At 41.2% G+C, this 20,246-nt stretch overlaps 1 protein-coding gene across 6 annotated transcripts in view; it reads right to left on the bottom strand.

Moving 5' to 3' along the window:
* The window catches only part of sema4d (sema domain, immunoglobulin domain (Ig), transmembrane domain (TM) and short cytoplasmic domain, (semaphorin) 4D), a 41,107-nt gene that overhangs the window by 7,706 nt on the left and 13,155 nt on the right, over nucleotides 1–20,246 (bottom strand). For 2 of the 6 annotated variants that reach the window (XM_039778860.1, XM_039778861.1), the window contains exons 3-13: nucleotides 18,559–18,617; nucleotides 6,395–6,528; nucleotides 4,743–4,888; nucleotides 4,582–4,644; nucleotides 4,363–4,461; nucleotides 4,172–4,265; nucleotides 3,883–3,999; nucleotides 2,850–3,001; nucleotides 1,097–1,272; nucleotides 814–970; nucleotides 342–564 (exon numbers count right to left, since the gene is read on the bottom strand). In XM_039778860.1, coding sequence (XP_039634794.1) covers nucleotides 342–564; nucleotides 814–970; nucleotides 1,097–1,272; nucleotides 2,850–3,001; nucleotides 3,883–3,999; nucleotides 4,172–4,265; nucleotides 4,363–4,461; nucleotides 4,582–4,644; nucleotides 4,743–4,888; nucleotides 6,395–6,491 — 1,324 coding nt within the window. In that variant the 5' untranslated portion in view covers nucleotides 6,492–6,528; nucleotides 18,559–18,617. Of the gene's footprint in view, nucleotides 1–341; nucleotides 565–813; nucleotides 971–1,096; nucleotides 1,273–2,849; nucleotides 3,002–3,882; nucleotides 4,000–4,171; nucleotides 4,266–4,362; nucleotides 4,462–4,581; nucleotides 4,645–4,742; nucleotides 4,889–6,394; nucleotides 6,529–8,909; nucleotides 9,076–18,558; nucleotides 18,618–20,246 lie in introns of those variants that run through there. The other 4 variants (XM_039778856.1, XM_039778858.1, XM_039778855.1 and 1 more) reach the window with 3 other exon arrangements.

Raw genomic sequence — 20,246 nt, 5'->3', positions numbered from 1 at the left:
TGGTATCCGATATACTCCGACTGATCAGTTTCTCTCCATTGTCTATTTTACCATATTATGCTAGGTCTATGCCAGCTTTCATTGGTGTTGTAAACAGACATTAACCACAATTATTTTGTGTTGAGACATGGCTTTTAAAAAGTTAATTATTTTGAACTTTAAAATGAAAAATTTCCAACGGCAGCTTAGATAAAATAAACATTGTACTGGGGCACTGTATCAGCACAAGAGTACGTATAAGTCAGTAACTCAGATTCAGGGGCTAATAAACTTGATGAGGAAAACCTTATTTATACCTAGACTAAATTTGAAATGTGTATTAATAACTAATGTGTTCTTACCCGTTCCAGTGAAGATGACGTCGTAAATGTTCCCATCGAGCGCACGGACCCTCTCCACAACGATCTGAGTGTAGTTGACGTCTTTGGTGATGAGGCGAGGCCCGTTGCCGATGGGCAGGACGGGGTCCTCCAGCAGGGGGTGGTCCTTAACAAACTGAAGCGTCTTGTCTGGCAGGTGGAGAGAGCTGCTGATGTTCTGCCGTCGCATCAGGTTGTTAATACACTGGTGGAGGAAAAAGGCAGGCAGGAGACATTAAATATTTTATTATCAAGTATGTTCACACCCGTCTGTCTATTAAAAACGACACGAGACAAGCACTGGAATAAACCGGTTTCTTCCCTATCTATTCATTTTCGTTTTACATCTGCATTGTCATTGCACAATAAAGCATTTCCTGGATAGTTTGCCAAGCATTTACATAAAACTGAGCTCAGGTCTTAATTATTGGAGCGGTGTTAAAAAGGTACTTACTGCTCCAGGACGTGGAGAAGGAGTGATGCCGTTGTACCGGACCCACTTGGTGTGGGACTGCTCCACTGTGGCCTTCTGCATATACTTGCCCTTGGAAAAGACTTCTTCCACAGCTGTCATGTTGTAAGCACACACTGCTGACAGGCCCACGTTACCCCTGGGGGAAGAGAATGATTTGGGGGAGGGAAGATGGGTGAATTTACAAAGGACCTGCATTATATTGACATATTTTCCCTTTTCTGACCCCTACTGATCCCTTTCTCAAGATCTTCAAATCACTCACCACTGGGAGGTGAAGACCCCGTAGATGACTGTGTCCCTCCAGTCTGCCCCCTTCAGGATGAAGACATCATGTACTACGTTGAAAACAAAGTTGAGCTCAGGCATGGAGCACACCAGCTTGGCTTTCAGGAAGGATGTCCATTTCTTCTGCAGAGTGCGCTGCCCCCCGAGGTCGCCCTGTGGGAGAGAGGTTTATCAGCACATTAGGCGGTGGAGAGAGAGAAGGAGAGGAAATAAGGAGTGGGAAGAGGGAGAGGGAATGGCAGGCGTAAGAATGTGTGCAAGGGTGTATTTTCCACTGGGGGATGCAGGGAACATGTCACCATTACTTTTCTAAATCTTATTTTTGTCTGAGCCCATTCGATTAAAGCAATAAGTGCTACGAGTGCTTGGCAGAACCTTTTTGCCCAGCCGATATAGCTTTTTGGTTAAAATCTATTGTTTACAGTTAATATTCTCCTTAAAAAGACGCTAAAATTGAACATTAGTTAAAGAAAAGACAGTAAAGCACAGAGCTCTTTGTAGTAAAGATGCAAATAAAACATCAGCTATCAGACAGTATCAAAACTATTTATTTTAACATTAACATTAACATTTTAAGATGGGTTAAAACATAACAACATAAGCTTTAGGGGTTTATATAGAATTTCTATTTTGTGTTATAACAACATTTAAACTAAATAAAAAAATGTTAGCCAATTTTACCTTTTGATAAATATAGTTTTTTCTTCACCAAACATACACCCTTGAGTGTGCGTACAATTGATTCAACTGCTGTTAGTCTGATATATGATGAAATGAACTGCTGCGTCTTGTTTCAAATTAGTCTCCTAGCTTTTACGGGAACATAAATTGTATCACAGTTTATTACTATTAGATCCTTTCTGGGAGTTCACAACAGTTTTGGCCATTAGTGGTGATATGGGGAAACATCCGATATAACAGACTTGTGAATAATGCCTGAATAGCTGCTCACTAAAACATCTTTAAGATCTTTAATTGGGACATTTTGCATAAAAATCCCTGGATTAGTAAAGTGAAATTATTCTTTTTTTTTTCTTCAAACAGAAGACCGTGTGATAATTATGATGCTCAGGGTAAATAGTTCCTGATGTAAGGGGAGAGATTGTGTGTTGAAGTTTGGTACAAAGTTAAAAATTTAACATATTGTCTCTTAAAAACTAAACTACAGTGTAGAGCCTTATGTGAAGCAGAAAAAAAGATCTCTTTGTGCTTTGTTATGTTACGTACACTACCGCTGGCTGTAGAAACAGGTAGTTTTAGAGACCAAATTTGTTTGTTGTGTGATTTAGGTGAGGCTGAAAAAATTATTTTCATGCCAACTATATAATTCAAGGGAACACACACACACACACACACACACACACACACACACACACACACACACACACACACACACACACACACACACACACACACACACACACACACACACACACACACACACACACACACACACACACACACACACACACACACACACACACACACGATTCACTGCTTCAACATTATTTTTCTAAGTCAACGTGGGCTGGGCACTTGTTATGTGCAGGGCACCATAAATAACATAACTGACTGACTGTAGTTGATTTGTATCAGGATATGAGCTCAGGTCAGATGAAGAGAAGAGATACAAGATAATGGAAGGAGGGAGAAGGATACAGACAGCAGGTGGACTGGGTCTAAAGAGGGTTGCTGCTGGTATGTGCAGATGGTACATGACGTGTACTGACCTTACAGACGCGTGCCACCCGGGGGATGAGCAGCTTGCCAAAGAATTCATACTCCACTGACACCTCGGTGAAGAAGTAGTAGATTTTATCGTCCTCGCCATCTACTCGGTTTCTCCCTTCACTAATCACATCAGCAAACACAAAACTGGGCTCTGCAAGAAAAGCAGGGAGGAGAAAGAGGGAGAAAAAGGTATTGGTAAAGAAAGACTAGGAGGATAGATCCGCTAGTGTGAAAGCCTCATTGTGTTCCTGCTGTGCAGGGTGCTATAACACACAATTCAACAGAAAGCTTTAGAAACTTATTTTGAACCCTAAACACCAGACACTAGGGATGACCAGATCGATAACTCCCTCTCACACACACCTTATTTTTCACGAGCTACTTGATCCAATTACTGGAGGTCTAAAGGTTAAAAAATATTACGTCTATGAGCTTCAATTATTGATATGAAAGAAAGTTTAACGGGAGAATTCAACTCCTGAAATTGACGTGATGCGAGAAGATCAGTCAGTCAACTTGCCGTTGTACCATGGTTATACATAGTGGAGAATTTTTTACCTCAAACAATTTAATATTGGCCCCTGATATACAAATGAGAAGCTACTACCTGAATGTTTTGTACTCTGGTCTCTCTTGTGCTCTTTGCTAATGAGAAAGAGCAAAATCTGTGTAATTAGTCGACCTCAGCGCCTGAACTCCGAGCCACCAATACCGGTGCGAACAAATAATTTTACACAGTCACACTGTAATTCTCACTCGCATGTGGGAGCGAAATGCTCGCACAGTAGGATGTCTTAAAAGAGGGCAGCCTGCTGCAACACCAGCAGGCTGAGGTGGACGAACACGGTGGAGTAAAGAAAGGATCAGATTACGGTTTTGATTTGAGCCAATACTGATCCAGTAAAACAAGTCTTGATCGGCCCAGATACTGATCCTTAGGTTCGGCTCGGGGCATCCCTACTAGGCACAAAATCTTTTTTCATCCGTTACTTTATTCAAGATGTTCACTTGTCACATATTGTCCCAACTCACCATTGAGCCATGATGTGGAGTACTCTGTCCTCAGCAGGGACTGGGATGGAGAGTACCTGGAAATAATCGGTTCACTGCCTAAGAAGTTATAAGCTGTCCCTGAGTACAGCTCTCCATCTGATGGAAAAACAGGGAATAAAAAAACAACAAAATGTTTCATTGTCCAGCGAGTCCATTTTGCCTTCCAAAAAAAACCAAGAGATTATTGGGGATTATTATGCATTTTTACAGCGCGGCTGACAACCACAAGAGCTCTTTGTGAAATGACATAAAACTGCCCCCAACTCACCAACCATGACGGTAGTAAAGCTTTGTGACGGATCAAAAGAGCACTTTCCCCGGCCATCTTCAGGTCGACCGCCCAACGAAAAGTCAGCGAGGTTCTGAAGGAAGTTCAGGATTAAGTTTCAGTTAAAAGGTTGCTGCGATGATTGGCGAGCCAAAGCACATGTTTATTTGTGGCCATGAGCATGAACCTACCAAGTGATCACACTGAGGCTGAAAGGCGTGCGTGCCGCAGACATACAGCTGCTCGTCGTCTACGACTTGGAGCACTCGAATGTAGTTTAGACAATCCCTCTGGAAAGCAACAATCAATAAACAAATTAGAACACACTGATATTTCATAATAGACTTATTTATATCACTAAAACGATTGACTCTGACACCGTAGTAATAAACATTAATTATTGAACAGACCTCTCTCGATTTTCCTTTTTGAGTGCACATCAACATGTGATTTTCTGCAACTGTCCACTGAACCTTAAAATGGTTCAAAAAGAAAAAAAGAAACTCTGAATTCAATTTTTACAATTTTAAATTTTCTCTGGTTTTCACAAATCTTATTCGCGTTTCGATACCTTGTTGTGTTTGACCGTCACATTCTTCTTGCTGAGCTCAAAGATGGCCTCCCTGGCGCCCACATACAGCGCATCTCTTTTCTCACTCAGCAACAGCGTGGAGTAGTTGAAGATCGCAGGCTCCGAAAACTCCATCAGATCTAAATCTGAGCATAAAACCATTGGAAAACATTCATTTAACATTTGTAAAAAGTTTTACTTAACATGTGTATTCAACGGTATTGAGAATTGAATTTAAAGCTGCTATAATAAATATTTTTATAGTAACAATGGATCAAATGACTATGTGTAATGTGAAAAGGGTCACTTGTAGTGATAAACCCACAGATAATTATCCCCTCCACCACAACCATAATATTGGTTTTACATTAATCAGGTGGCGAGAAACACGCTTTTCAAATGAATGCTAATGTTGCTACACGTCTGCTCAATGTGTATATGTAATTTCCTCATAACAACTTTATTAGCTAATAATATGTCAGTGATGGGTTTACAGCTTGCCCCCAAGAGGCCGAAAAACTGTTAATGCAGGTTTAAGTTAATTTGGAGTAAACAGGTAAATATCAACAATGTCAGGTAAATATCAACAATGTCAACAAAAAGGTGACAGATGTGACAGCCTGTGAATAAAAGACACCGAAACACAACTTTAGAGGCTGAATCCTCAAACGTAGATGTTTGAGACACGTTTCTGCCTCTCCGAGTGAGTGGGTCTCTTGTTATACTGAGTGTTGGGATTGATGGCAAACCCAGCGGAGCGCCTGTGTCTGGCAGGCTTTGGTTGTGCCAGGTGCAAGTAGGTTCGGGTTGCAGGTGCCTGGACATAAACACCACAATGATGAAAGCAAATACCCTCACTGATTGACTGAAACAGTGACTGTGCCACAGTGAGCGGAGAAAACTTTGTTAAGGGGTGAGCTGCGCTGGTTCTCACAGAGTTACTGGAGCCATTCATGTAAATGGCAGTGTGCAAACAGCACTTCCACCGGACGCCTCAACGCTCTAACTTGAGACCTGTGGAAAGACTGAGGTTAGTCTGAGAAAACAGTCCCCTAACTATCTATTGTGAAACTTAAGTTGAAAGAGTTCTATCTATCTATCTATCTATCTATCTATCTATCTATCTATCTAATGAAGGCTCAGTACAGTTGCATTGCTAGTGGAGCAACTGAACTTTAAGTTAGTGGCTCCTGTTTCTTGTTTTAAGATTGTGTATGCTCATAAATACCAAGTCAGACTAACAAGTAGGACTTCCTTAAACTGAGCGCCTGTAAACTCTCAGTCACTCAAGCATGGTTTCAATTTAAATCAGCCCAGGGGTTTCAAAAGAACATTTACCAGAAATGGTTTAGATTTCTGAGGATGGGGTTTACTGTAAAAAGGACACAGAAATATACAAACCTTTAATAATAACTAATATATTAAATATAAAAAAGAGAAGCAAAAGAATAACAAACGGCAATTCAGTTACCAGAGCCAAAATCTTTATTGTATTTTATGTATTAATATTAGTAGTAGTATAGGATCACGTGTGCCATTATTAGCAAATGTTTGGCATTTTTACCTAATGAATAGTGAAAACCTTAAACAAATTTATCTTTCAGTCAATTAACAGATCTCCCAGAAATACTGAATGACTCCCCAAGGCTTACCTTGGTGTCTCCAAGAGGTTCGAGGCACAGCGTGGGGTCCATGGGTGGAGACCTCTAGGAGCAGCCCCAGAAACACTCCCAGCACGCCAAATCCCATATTAGACTCCGATAACTTCGGAACTGTGAAGTTTCCTCTGCAAGGCAAAAAAGTAAAAGCAAAACAGTCAAACCTGACCTCTTTTACACAGATGTAGAAATAAACAAGTTCCTCACAGGCTGATGTTATCACGCAGCACAGACACTAAAAGGGGGCCGGCATCAAATCAACTTCCTTCATACTGAAAGCTGGCAGGACAGATTCATCCTCTTTAGTATCACTTAGGAGGTTAGTAAAGCATGTCACACGCATTTGAATAAAATCAATGGAAAAAAGATATTTGGGATAGAAACTGCACAATAAAAAAACCCACAATAAAAGCATGTGTGAAATTCATATTTCATTTGTGAAACAGATATTTTCATGTGAAGACATGTAAAAAATTAAAAGTTCTGACACTAGAGCTGCAAATATTAAGTCAATTGGTGATGACAACCGTTTGCTGAAATGAGGAACAAATGCTACTCATGTCCTTTCTCCTTATTGTTTAACACACCACAAAAAAATAAAGTAAACTCTTCGCTAGAGTTCAGAAACAGACTTCCAATTTCCATCCTTTCATTACAGTGTTCACATAAATGCTCTCAAATAAATGACTGGTTGCTTTTGGAACTTTAACATTTCAGAAATGTTAAATAAAGCAGGAAAACAGATGGGTGTGAAGTCCCATTTGAATGAAGAATCAGACAGGGGCAGTGAGGAACTAACACAACTTACAGTGGCAGAAAGACACACAGACACACACACGTTATTATGCAACAACTTGCCACCTCGGGAGAAAATCACTTTTTTGAAAACGTATTATTCTGCGCTGCACTATTGTTGAGACATAGTAATAGGTGTATCCGTTTGCCTCGGGTGATGATGACGACAATGACGATGATGACAGCATTCCTGGTAGCCATCAGCTCTTATCAGAAGCGGGTGTCGTTTTCCATTGATCCAATTTGTGAAGCATTGTGATCTTTTTGCCTTTCAACAGCTCTCTCCTGGTACATTCACGTCAGGATGCGTGCGATAAGGACTCCATTATGCTGCTCTGTGCCATTTGAGGAAGCGTTTCAGCGGATCAATCATGACATGTTATAAAATACAAAACAATGTCACTGTTGTCACAATAAAAATTTAGGACGAGTACATGACTTTATCTTGAAATGCTGTGCATTTTATTTTGGAAGTGATGCATTTCAAATATAGAAGATTCAGTCACTATAGCTAATATTTTTGTACTTTCAGTCACTAATTTTTATCTAAAATGGTGATATTCTCTGGTTGAAAAAAACATTTCAAGTCGCCTGTTTCAGGTCAGCAGAAAAGCTGGAGAGCTCATGCTTTAAAGCTTAAATAAAATATTAAAATAAATCTCTAAATCTGTTCTCAATCCTGCTTGCAATACATGCAAGGTTTGCCAAATTTACTGCAATGCAGGGCACATGAAAAATAATCTTTAGGTCAATTTTCATGGCCATCAACCAAATTCGTTCTAACATGGACAGAACAATTACCTTCTTTTGCTTTGTCAATATTATCAACAATGAAATGGTATTAACTCATAAAGTGATTAACTGAGATCATTCAATTGTAAGACTCAAGTGCTTCCTGTCTCTTGATCCAATCATGTGAAAGGGGCAGCATGGGACGTGTCAGCACAACTGCAGCTTTGTACCCTGACTTTTCTCTTGTTTAACACAACTGAAGTTATTTTTTATAATATCGGAGACAACTCTGAAGGCCAGGACACTCTGGTCAGTCAGCTGCATGCAGTTCTCTGAGGAAGGTAAAGTGATCTGGCACAGATCAGGTTATTCTGGTTTTCTACAACGTGCTCAAAAGCAGCTTAAATACCTGCAGCACACCTCCGCAAAATGGGTGGGCCGGCGAGACAAAGAAGGGGATAAAAGGTTATCGGATGTCTTGTAAGATGAGGATTTAGATAACAAAAGTTTTCTCTCACAGAAACCAACAGGCAGTCTCACTCATCTCTCTATCATATTACAGTAATATGGATTTAAGCATTCAAGCTACTGAAAGAACGGTATTCATTTAAAGTGGCTGAAGGAAGACCTAGTGAATAGAATTGACATAAAAGATAGGATCTTACAAGGAAAATGTAAAGTGTTTTTTTTCTTTTTTAAATTAGGTCATTTGTCCTCATTTAAGATTTTCTAACCAAAATTACAGAACAAACTATACGACTACAAGAAAAATAAATCATTGTCAAACACTTTTTGGTGACCTAGTGGCACCATTGTGGCTCATCCTACTCAAATATAGGTTAGTAATCAGTTAGCCAAGGGGGATATATATCATGTAGCACAGAACATTCAGACAGACAATCAATGAGGGCCACCACAGCTAGAGAAAAAGGGAGAGAACGATAATTCATTATTGATATGGTTGTAAATAAGAATAAATTACCCCAGAGGTATGACCCTCCTAACACCAGGAGTTTTTGTGAGGGTTTCCATCCCGGCTACAGCCCGAGCCATGGACTCCACTCTGCTAAAGAGCAGGTCAAACACACAAGGACCTATTGTTTGCTGAAGATGAGGGTAGCCTCCACTCCACCCCCATGCCCCAATCACATCCACATCATCACTGCAGAGTGGGCAACAATGAACAGACAGAGAGAGACAGAGAGAGACAGAGAGAGAGAGAGAGAGACAGAGAGAGAGAGAGAGAGAGAGAGAGAGAGAGAGAGAGAGAGAGAGAGAGAGAGAGAGAGAGAGAGAGAAGGGAGGGAGGACAGAGAACGAAGGAGAGAGAAAAGCATCACTTCTCCCTCTCATCCAGTTCTTTTACAGTCTCGCCAATCTAAATGCCAGGACAGCTTAGCCCTGAGCCGAGCCAGTGTTTTCAAAGATCACACAAGCCCATGAGATCTAGGTCTGGAAGCATCCCATAAAAGATGATCCATAAACTGTCTGATGACGGCAGGAGAAACTGTTAAACAGAGACAGGGAGAAAGAAAGGGAGTGACGTAGGCACAGTGTGAATAGAGGAGATAACAATACTGAATCCATGATGAAAACCCCAGACGGACTAAATTTCTCTCCGTTTTTGGCTTCTTTCCTATAGCTGCACGCTGCATAAATAAAAGCCTCAAACTAGATTCATCCCTCTATCAATCTTACCACACTGAGACCCATTAAGGGCAAAGCTTAAAAAAAAAAGCTTCAAACCCCTTTCAGAGTCAGTGTTACAGTAGCAGAAAGAGCAAACTGGCAGCTACCCTATACTGCTGAGAGATTTAGAGGAGTGGCCACACTAGCCTGGGATATTTAAGACGGTGACCATGCTGGCAGGTCTCTTTGAGCCCTTTGTGTTCCTCGCTCAGCTCCTTTGGCTGAGCAGGGAGGTTGACACCTGCTTGGGGCCTTGGGGTTCCCAGCACTGTGCTGTTAACTGGGCACAGACATTGGCAGGCTGCCCACCGAGGACAGGGCACAAAGAGGGGGGAAACTGGAGCTCTGCCTATCTGTGCACAAGAACTGAATGTGTTAGAGAGTATGAGAGTAAGAGAGAAAAGTTGATCTGGAAAGTGGTTTAATGACTTTATGCAACACAAATCATTAGGGGTGTGCCAACCATTTCATTTTAATTGAGGATGGTCATCAGAATAAATCACAGTATAACCAGATTTAACAGCTGGGTGGGGGGGTTTGCAGCTACGCACTCGTTTTTCCTTTCGGTACACACTGTTAGCTAATTAAGCATAACCACAATGACAATGAATTACCAAGGCAACCCACTACAACTAGTCTTCCCTAATAAGTAATTTCTGTACAAAAACAAATATATAGCCAGTTTTAAAGGAAACTAACATTTAAACTTTAAAAGTTTGTTTGCACTTCTTACTCAAGGCAGAGCAGTGGCCTTGTCCAATAATAATAATAATAATAATAATAATAATAATAATAATAATAATAATAATAATAACTATTTATATAGCACTTTTTCAAACAAAGTGCTTCACAAGACAAAATTATAAAAAAGATAGACTGGTATCTAATAGGTTTTGTAATAGGTGTACAACATGTATCTGCAGGATTCTAAGAAAAGGAGAAATCCTAAAGAAAAACACACTTAAAATGCTCAGCAAAATGTTGAGGCGGCACAGAAAGTCAACAGTGAGAACTGTGGTGAAGATGATTACGGACCATTTTGGAGTAAGCTAAAACTTTTAATTCCAAGCAGGTGCAGGAAATATTAAGGAGGACAAGCTGACAGTTCTCCTGTGTTGTATAAACCCACCCCTGCATGGCTTCACGAAAATGAATGCAGGGCTCAAGTCGGTCTGAACATGAATTAATTAAGTCATTTGATTTTATTGGTGCTGATTGCCATTCTGTTAAAATAGTAAAAATGAAAAGTGCTTATAGGGAAATAGTTAAAGTGGAATGAAGCTGTATCAACTGAACCAACCGTATGTGACTCAAGGATAAATTCTCTGATGAAATGTTAGGATAGCGGCTTCACCACTTGCCACCTTATTTCCAATGCAGAGAGTGCAGAAAAGAAGCTCCACATCCTGTGAGCAGAGATGCAGAGTGTGATGGAGGGTGATGTGAAGTAGTTGGACATTCAGTGCCTGCCAACAACTCCAACCCCTCGCTTCTTTTCCCCTCACTGGCTCTCTTTTCCATGTACTCATCAGCATCAATGCACAGAGTTGCTCTTCTTCCTTTTGCTGCAGCAAGCCAAGAGGCTGCTACTCATTTTCTTCTCAGCTCCATCTTCTGCTATAATACTAACGGTCCTAACCACGCACAAACAAAGTGTGTAATGGGAAATGTGCTTTAAGTAGTTCATTTTGTGGAAAGAATGTCTCTTTTGGCAGTACAGAATGACATTTCCATGCGGCGCTGCGCACTAATCTTTGCTCTTAGTTGCTCACATTCCTCCTAGTGAAAACAACTTCTGCGGTTGTCAAGATGCTGCTTCACACCTCCCTGCAAAGGTTTTAAACTATTGTAAATTCAGCACTTAGGAGAGGGAATTGTTTAACCTGTAACCATCGCAGGTCATTTATATCACAGAGGGTAGACTAAATAACTGACTTAATCAACAGGACCATCTGTACGACAGTACCCAGCCAGCTGTTGGAATGGTGATGAAACAGCACTGACAACGTATGCTAATGAGGGTGCTTAGCTGAAGGATTTCTAATAAACCCGTCACATAATTGGACATCATAACTGGTAGGAATGTAATGATCACGTGACTGTCAGTGGATATAGCTGGACATTTTTAATCAAGATCTAGATGAAAGCGCAGGTCACATTTGTTAAAAAAGAAAGAAATTGTGGCCAGTGTATGTCCAGGAAAAACCGATATATAAAAAATAAATAAATAAATCTGCTTATTTGCAGAATATATATATTTTTTTGGTGTCTCAAAGTACTGTTGGTGCTTCTTCCTACAACGGCACTACTGTAGTGTTTGCTCTTGTATTCTCCAAGGATATATTGTGGGTTATTTGGAGCCGGGCCTTATGAAAAAGTGAGTGAGCGAGAAAGCCTTCACTTGAAATAAAATACTAAGACCGCAGAGAATGACACACTGATGGGGACAGATGTCTGCTCCAATGTCATTTGCAGATTAATGGAGTTTGGCTATAGATGTGGCAGAGACTCAAGCATGCTCATATGTGTACACGATAATGCCAACTGGGGGCTTGAAATCCCTCTTATAAGACCAGACAGGGACCAAGACCCCTTCTTAAAATACTGCCAGCTGCACCAGAGTTTTGGGTTGTTTCTCCCCACAGGCTGATGAAATATTTTGGACATTTCGGGTTGACAACTGAGGCTTTACTGTCTCTCACTACAGTACTAAGCTACTGCTATTACAACTTCAGCTAACTATTACACTTCCATCTGATGGTCAGGGCTACAGCCTGTCTCCAGTTTTTGTGCTCCTATAACATTGGCTGTTTTGGAATCCCCCTTCTAGCAGTACGTACTGAGGGCTAGATTTATCTGCCTCTGAACACACTGAACACACTGAGGCGACACCGACTTGAGAAACGTAATACGTCTCCATAGTAGCAGGCGGCGCTACTCTGTATTGTTGCCCAAGAAATGAAAACCGGCAGCTGATAGGACAAATGCGTCACATGGGTTTGTTTTCTCCAGAAATTCAAAAGGCAGACTATCATGGCGGCTCGTTCAGAATACGATCTCATATTGTACTAAAATAGTTCACTGAAACATATTTCTGAAAACATTTTAAGCGAGAAATAGGCCATTCAGTTTCTGAATCTGTCTTCATTTCAGCTCAACAAAGATTTAAAAGATTTTCGTCAGATTTCGAGAGACTCTAGTCCGCTCATTCCGCTCGCCATTTCCGGGTGAGTCCCGACTGCCCTGCCTCCGACTGAACATGTCAGGTCGGCCAAATGAAGGCCGACAGCTCCTCAGACGGACGACGGCACGGGACACACCGAACAGACTCGAGTCACTGACCTCGCCAGAATGTCCAACGTCCAATTATCGGCCCGGTGTGTCTCGGGTTCAAGTGCGCTTAATTATGTATTCCGCAGTATTTACAAAGACTGCCACTAAGACCGCGCCTCTATTCTGCAGGGGAAATTCTCTGCCTCTTAAAAGCAGGCGTTTCCTCATATATGCCTCCTGGGGAAATGGCAGCAGTAATCCGAGCAAGTCGAAGATAGGCCAAGCTGAAAAGATTTTTGCCACAAGGATCACACTTTTTCAGTGGCGTGAACACAAATTCATTAAGCGTTACAGATCAAGCAGCCATGCAATATTAAAGTTACTGGAAGAAATCAAAGATGACATTGAATCTCCAATTCAGCGTTCACATTACATTCCAGCAGTTATTAAACTCCTCGCTACATTACAAATATTGGCATCAGGATCATTTTAAACAGTCATAGCATCAGCAGTGGGAATATCGCAGTCTGCACTCAGCCATATCATAGCACCAGTACAGATTTGCTACAGCGCAATTTACGGTATAGTGGGTGGAGAAAGGTGACGATTACCCAATTAACTTTTGATTTGGTAAATACGACGTAAACTGAAGTATCACAGCGTGCACTTTCTGCGGGTTGACCATGACGCTGATAATGCTACATTCGCAAATGTACGTAGATCTGGCCCTGATTTTGCCAAAACGTAGCATAAAGTATGTAGTATGCAAACAAAAGCTAAAATCTGCAGTATGCCAAAAATACTGGAATGTCGTACAGATTTAAAAAAACATCTTTAGTATGCATCAGACCAGTCTACATCGCCTACTGTGTCCCACAATGCAAAGCGCTAGAACGGACAATACTTTTGTTTTCCAAAAACGAAAACCGGTAAAGCCTGGCCTAACATACTGCAAAAATTAATCGATTGACCAGTTTTCATACGGTGTCCATTGGTAGGATGTAGTAGGTAGTTTTGAATACAGCCGTTGTCTGACTCATGATGGAGATCAAAATCAATACAGCAGAACCAGAGATGATATGTTTTTTTATTCAACACTTTCTTCTTCCTTGTCAAAACTTGGTGCCTACATTACTCACAATGCAACTCAAGCGCAAACAGTTACACCAGTAGCAGCTAATGTATCCTTGAGCTGCTAGCCTCAAACGGAGATGAAGAGCGGGCTACAGGGGTCTGGTAACCTCACTTTCCTCCACAAACCCAGATTTGTTTGTTTTCAAACCTGTAATCTTCAGTCCCAAACGACACCAAGTGACATCAGGCTATTTACAACTAGGATGAGTAAAATTGGGGAAGTTCCTCTTACTTTCAAGTCTTATTTGCTTAATTTCTCAAGCTGTCTGGATAAATCAACATGCACCAGTTCAGCCTGCAGCTGTGGTCCACGACCAAACCATCTGGAATTCACTTAAGATAGACATCAGCCTTCAGTCGTGAGGTGCAAAGCCACCGTGTCAAAGCCACATCATGTTAACACAAAGTCATCTGAAAGCCAGTGAACAGCTGACAGACCTGAACTGCACATGGGACTGTTCATACAGAGAAAATCATCTGAAAACTGCGACAGCTGATGCAGCCATGTCATGCCATGTCATTGTACATTATCCATGGTGAGCTCACTGGATGACAGATGGGAGGAAAACTTTTAAAAAGCCAGATCAAGGATTAACAGCATTATCCACTAGACTCATTAATTCACATCTACATTTAAGGCTGAATGATGACAAGGGGCACATGCTCATTTATGGTGCAGGCTGGACACAGAAACTACCTCTGGATATACTGAAATGAAGTAGGTAAAATTAAGATATAGGTAAACCATCAATGACAACCCAAATGTCTATTGAGGAAAAGAGCTTGTGTGAAGGCAACACTACACAGGGGATGTTAAATGGAAACCCTTCTATATAATTACTAGTTGTAGGGCCCCTGCTGAGCTAGCATGTCGACTTAAAGTGGCCACAGCAAAGGCAAATGAGGGGTCAGGTCCAGTAAAGGGTATATTTAGTCTGCCGATGGCAAGCGCTTAAAAACAACACGCCCTTTGCTCGAGTCACATGGCGCTGAAAGATCTGAAAAACGTCCCTATATAAAATACAGGCAGTAGTGAAGTAAGCTAACTAGAGGAACAAGGACTGCTGCGTGGTGTTCCCCTTCCAAGTACTGAATGTGCCTTTGTAGTCTAACATGAAAACATTTTGACCATGTGCTTTTTCTTTTAGTTAAAAAGGAGAAAAAAGTGGAGTTTTACTATTGACATTTGCATTGGCAAAAATAACAGTAAAAAGGAACTTAAGTTTTGAGCATCACCCAGAAAATAGCTGCCTTTCATGTCATCATCTTGATACAAACAGACAGCCACGTAAGCCGTTTCCTGAAGCCATTAAGGCATTATTAAATATAAGAATAATGTATTTGTTGCAAACTGTCAATATTACTAATAATGCACACACAATAGTAAATGGATTTTTCATTTTCTGGAGGAAGACAACCCAAACTTCCAAAACTAAGCTAGAGGAGAGCACATTGGTGACACTGCTTCACTGAAAAAAAACTTATCTTGGGGTGAATACTGGTACATTTTATAGCCTGGGGTGACATGGAAGCCACAGCTCACAGTAAAGTCATAAACCTTTCACTTGATGTAGTTTCCTTGAGGCTACTGTGATGCCAGCCAGGCCTTGGGGCGTATAATGTGGGACTATTTTGGGAAGCTGCAAAAGCCCAGCTGAAGGTCTTGTGGTCCCCAGCTGAAAGCCTTGCGGTCCCAAGTTAGTGAATGGTGATCACATTGGTAGAAGTTTTTAAACAGCAATAGCCAAGGGCAGGTGACTTCAGCTCCCGGAGTGTAATAAATCTCTAGTTCTGGGGTTCGAGTCACATGATGTGGAATATGAATATATGTGATATGTTTGACTTTCGTCACATTTCAAACATTTAACTGATGTTTTGGTGCGTTGGTGAAAGAGTATGATGAGATAAAGAAAGTCTTTCAAATGAAAGTTACTAAGCTTTCCCACCAGTCAGGGGACATTTGAAGGGTTGTAAACATCTAAAAACCCTGCTATATTTTCCTCCTCTCCTTTCTGCCTTTAAGGAGGACTCCTTTCTCTTCTTCTTTTCTCTCAGCGGGCACTGATTTCATGGTGGTAATTTTGGCCCGGCAGAGACAAAAACCTCCTCTGGAGTGCTGTGTGAAAACTCACCCTATCACACACACAGGCTGTCACAACACTAACAGTGTGTCCTCTTGAACTTGGCATACCAGGAGATAAAACACTAATTTCACAGTTTCAGCGCAGCAGAGGGAGGGATGAACAGCACAAAGCCAAGCCGGACACTTTAAAACACATATCAAAAGGTTTTTCATGTGATCTGGCAGGCCAATTTAGGGCACACTTCCGTCCTTGTGGTAATGAAAATAATTTAAGGCATTTAAGTAGATTAGGTCACTTAAAAGGGACAGTTCACCCCAATATCATTACCTGCAGTGCCATTTATCAATTTAGATGTTTGGGTGTGGTTTTGGTGTGGTTGCCTAGTGTTGGAGATAACCAGCATTATTACAATTGCATAATAATAACAACAATGGGCAACTGGCACCAAAACCATCTAGTACTGATCACTGGGAGATAAGGGTTGGCATCAGCTGAGCCTTCGCTTAGCCCTGCCTCCCTTAAGGGCGTTATACAGTAGCCACAGCCCAGCTGGCAAATGTGACGTCATGGAATCGCCGTGACTATTTATACCCGCGCTGGTGGTCGCGACACTAGTTGCAGTCTTCTCCTGAACAGCGGTGTTGCTAATGAGGAAAGGCTACGGACTTTCTACGGACTATAAGAAGAAGACAAAAGGGACTCGCGGACAAGCGGCGTTTATTTCCCCAATCGTTTGTTTAAATAACTCAACACATTCTAATTACACACATTAAAAGATTAACTGAAATCTGTGGTAAGAGATTGCTGGCGTAACAAGCTCGCTGACCGCGCTCTCACTCACATACACCGGGCATTTAGCTAGCAGGAAGAGGGGAGTTGCAAGCCCTGGAGCTCTGTCAGGGCAGGGGCATGTGGTTGTCATTAGCCCAAGAAACGGTGACTTTGCGTGGGTATGGAGTGCAGTGGGCTGCCAGCTCCAAGTACCTCATAGCAGGCCGGGGTCTGTGAAGGAAGGCAGGCCGGGCGGCGAGGCAGCAACACAGGCAGCACCGGCGCTGAACTCCGACACACAGTCGGACAAAAGTTGCAATTAGCCATCCATTTTCGTAAAGCGGCCCATATTTGAGCTTTACATAGTTGATTTCTCGCATAAAAAGTTTCAGAAGTGAATTTTGTAATGGAATAGCCCGATAAACAATGTATAACTTTGCAGTGTCTGAAATATGAGAGTCTCCCATGTGTTTCTATGTAGTTTGCTCAAACCAATCAGCACGTAGCTCATTCGGAATATTAATGAGCATACCATATTTGGAAGAAAAGCTCTTGTTCCAAATAGAGCCATATTCACAGGGTAGTTAAGGGCCTAATAAAATAGCATTCGGGCAATTTTCAGCCCAACCAATGTTACATACCCTATTAGGAGACCTTAAGGAACAGTGTAAAATACCCTATATAATCATTCTATCACCCCTTTAAATCCTGCCTTTATTTTACAACGAAACATTTCTCTTTTACAAGAGAAAAGGCTTTGAGGTTGAGGATTAAGCAATATATACCTTTTAGTAAACATAAGGCTATCTTGGGTAACGAGTTATTTAGTTGCAGGCGTGTAAACTTCCCCAAACCGAATAAAGAGCAGGACGGAGCTCCTATTGTTATCGTCAGCAACTTTGCTCTCATTCAGTCAACATGTTGCTCCTTAGCAGGGCTTTTTGTAATGTAATAAGTAACGTAGTTGGTTAAAGATACACTCCTTAGGTTAGCCAGAAATGCTAATATTGTAGACATACACACTGTTAAATCCATAACTTACACTTCTGCACATGTTCTTGTTTTTGAAAAGGCGATTTGACACTTGAGTTTAGAGCCCCATTTGCACTGCTTCAGCATTTGGAGCAATTCAAAGATGGACAGATCTGCTGTGCTTAAATACAGTTGCTAAGCTATGATTGGACCAATCACTTTTTGGGGGAGTGGTTTAGTGAACGGTCAATTGTAGAGCAAAGCTTCCTGCCTAAAAGGCCACTGAGTGCAGAAAGCTGCGCATGTGAACACCATGTATGTCACTAGGAACATCATAAGATCTAAAGAAGACATAGGCCATCAGCTTGCGTCAAAGCAGATATGAACAAAGAGGATCTCAACTTAAAGAGGGAAGGAAAACCAAATCACGTGGTGAAAGCAAAGGACAAAATGATTGGTAAAAAGTAAAAGTATCATTGCAAAGGTTTTTTCTTCACTAGCACCAAAGCCAAGCAGAATCAAATCATAGGTGGATTGCCCCGGTGTGGTCATGCAGGGGGAATGAAAAAAAGGAGAAAAGCCCTAAGGTGGGGAGGGGTTGGAGAAGCATGCAGCATTCGTGTTGAAGCATGCAGGCCCGTGAGCAGCTCGGTATCGGTCTGCACAGCATAAAAGGGGGGAGGGAGGGAGAGGAGTAGAGTTTCTGACCTGTGGCTCCTCACAAGATGCGACGCTCTTCCTCTGGAGAGAATTATAAAATCCTCAAGCTAGGGGGAGGAGAAGACAGAAAGATCAGACAAGACAGTTATGTAGTATGTGCCTACAAGAGGGAGGAAACAGTTTGTGTGTGTGTGTGTGTGTGTGTGTGTGTGTGTGTGTGTGTGTGTGTGTGTGTGTGTGTGTTTAGTTGTCTAGACCATAGTTAGACAGATATAATGATGAATCAATGTAAACACATATTGCACAATAAAACTGCCATTGAATAACATTTACAAAGACATGAATATGATATGAATATCAACCATTTGTCCATCCAAACACACAAGTGACGCAGATAATTCTTAGAAGGACAAAACAATTATATACAGATTTAAATATCCACTGACAACTAACCCGGTGATATCATATGATGTCTGTCAGGATACTGTGCTAACTTTTTATAACCAAGGACAAATGAATAGCGAGCAGCCAAATGATAAACAATATCTTGTGCTAAAACCATCAGGAGGAACCTGAGGCCTGCGACTGCTATATTCATTTCCTCTTCTTTGTCCACCACAGAGAACGGACTGTTCACTGTGGCTTTTCACCATTTTCCAGTGGAGCACAATTTTGAAGATTTTCAATTTGATAGTGGAATGCAGAGACATGTTGCATTATGCACTGGCTAAAATAAACTTCTTTTTCCACTTACATCTAGTTAGTTTAAATGTTTTAACACTTTTCTCTTTTCAACTGCAGATGGATGCAAACCACCTGTCATTAAGAGCACTCTACCTTAAAAACATAAAACCTGAAAACTTGCTTACAGAAGTATTTCTCCTAGGTCTGCATGTGCTATTGTTTTCATAATGAAGTAATCTGCAGATCATTTTCTCAATTAATCTTTTTGATTACCACCAACTAAAATTGTTTAAACTTTGACATCGCTCCCACAAAGATGATTGAGAAAATAGGTCTTGAGGGCCTTTAAAAGTCTGTACAGCTTCAGCAGCACTGGAGTTATGCATCACCAATGAATCAAGAGGAGATCAAAGACTTTAGGGAATAATCTGCATCAGCAGCAACAGCACAGTCAGCTGGAAAATTCTTTTGCTTTTATTTTCAGTGCGTGAAAACTAGATTTCATAAGTCAAAAGGGAGGGAAAGTAGAAATCTTCTTATTGCCATTGTGACAGATGGCTGGTCCTCTATTCACAACACTTTCCAGTCTGTTCCCTTAGACTGCTTCCCTGAGCAAAATGAAAACCTTTACAACAAGGCTGAATACATTCTCCCTGCACAAGTACACAAGCTTTATTCCCACAGTCCACTACAATCCAACTCTGTTTGAGTGAAAAACATGGGCTTACATATTTACTTTGCCTTGACTGTTCAGTTTGGGACTTTCTACTGGTACTTTTTAAAACAGGAAAGCAGTGGCGAATTATCTCTACATCCCAGAAAAAAAAACTATTGATGTATCTTTAAATAAATAAAGATAAACACAAGGTCAGTAAAAAATAACCCAAAATAACGGACTAAATCTGTTGCTGACAAAGCAACAAATACTGTCCCAGAACAAGGAGACAAGGCTTCCAGACAACTGAATTCAGGTCACCCAAATCAACCCAAATATGCAGATTCATTAGCATTTGCTTGGTGGGGTAAGCTACTGTAATGCAGTTACTGCTGCT

Source organism: Perca fluviatilis, chromosome 17 (genome assembly GCF_010015445.1).
Source record: "Perca fluviatilis chromosome 17, GENO_Pfluv_1.0, whole genome shotgun sequence".
Lineage (NCBI taxonomy): Eukaryota > Metazoa > Chordata > Actinopteri > Perciformes > Percidae > Perca > Perca fluviatilis.
Note: the sequence above shows the minus strand (reverse complement) of the source record. Positions and strands in the feature narration are given on the sequence as shown.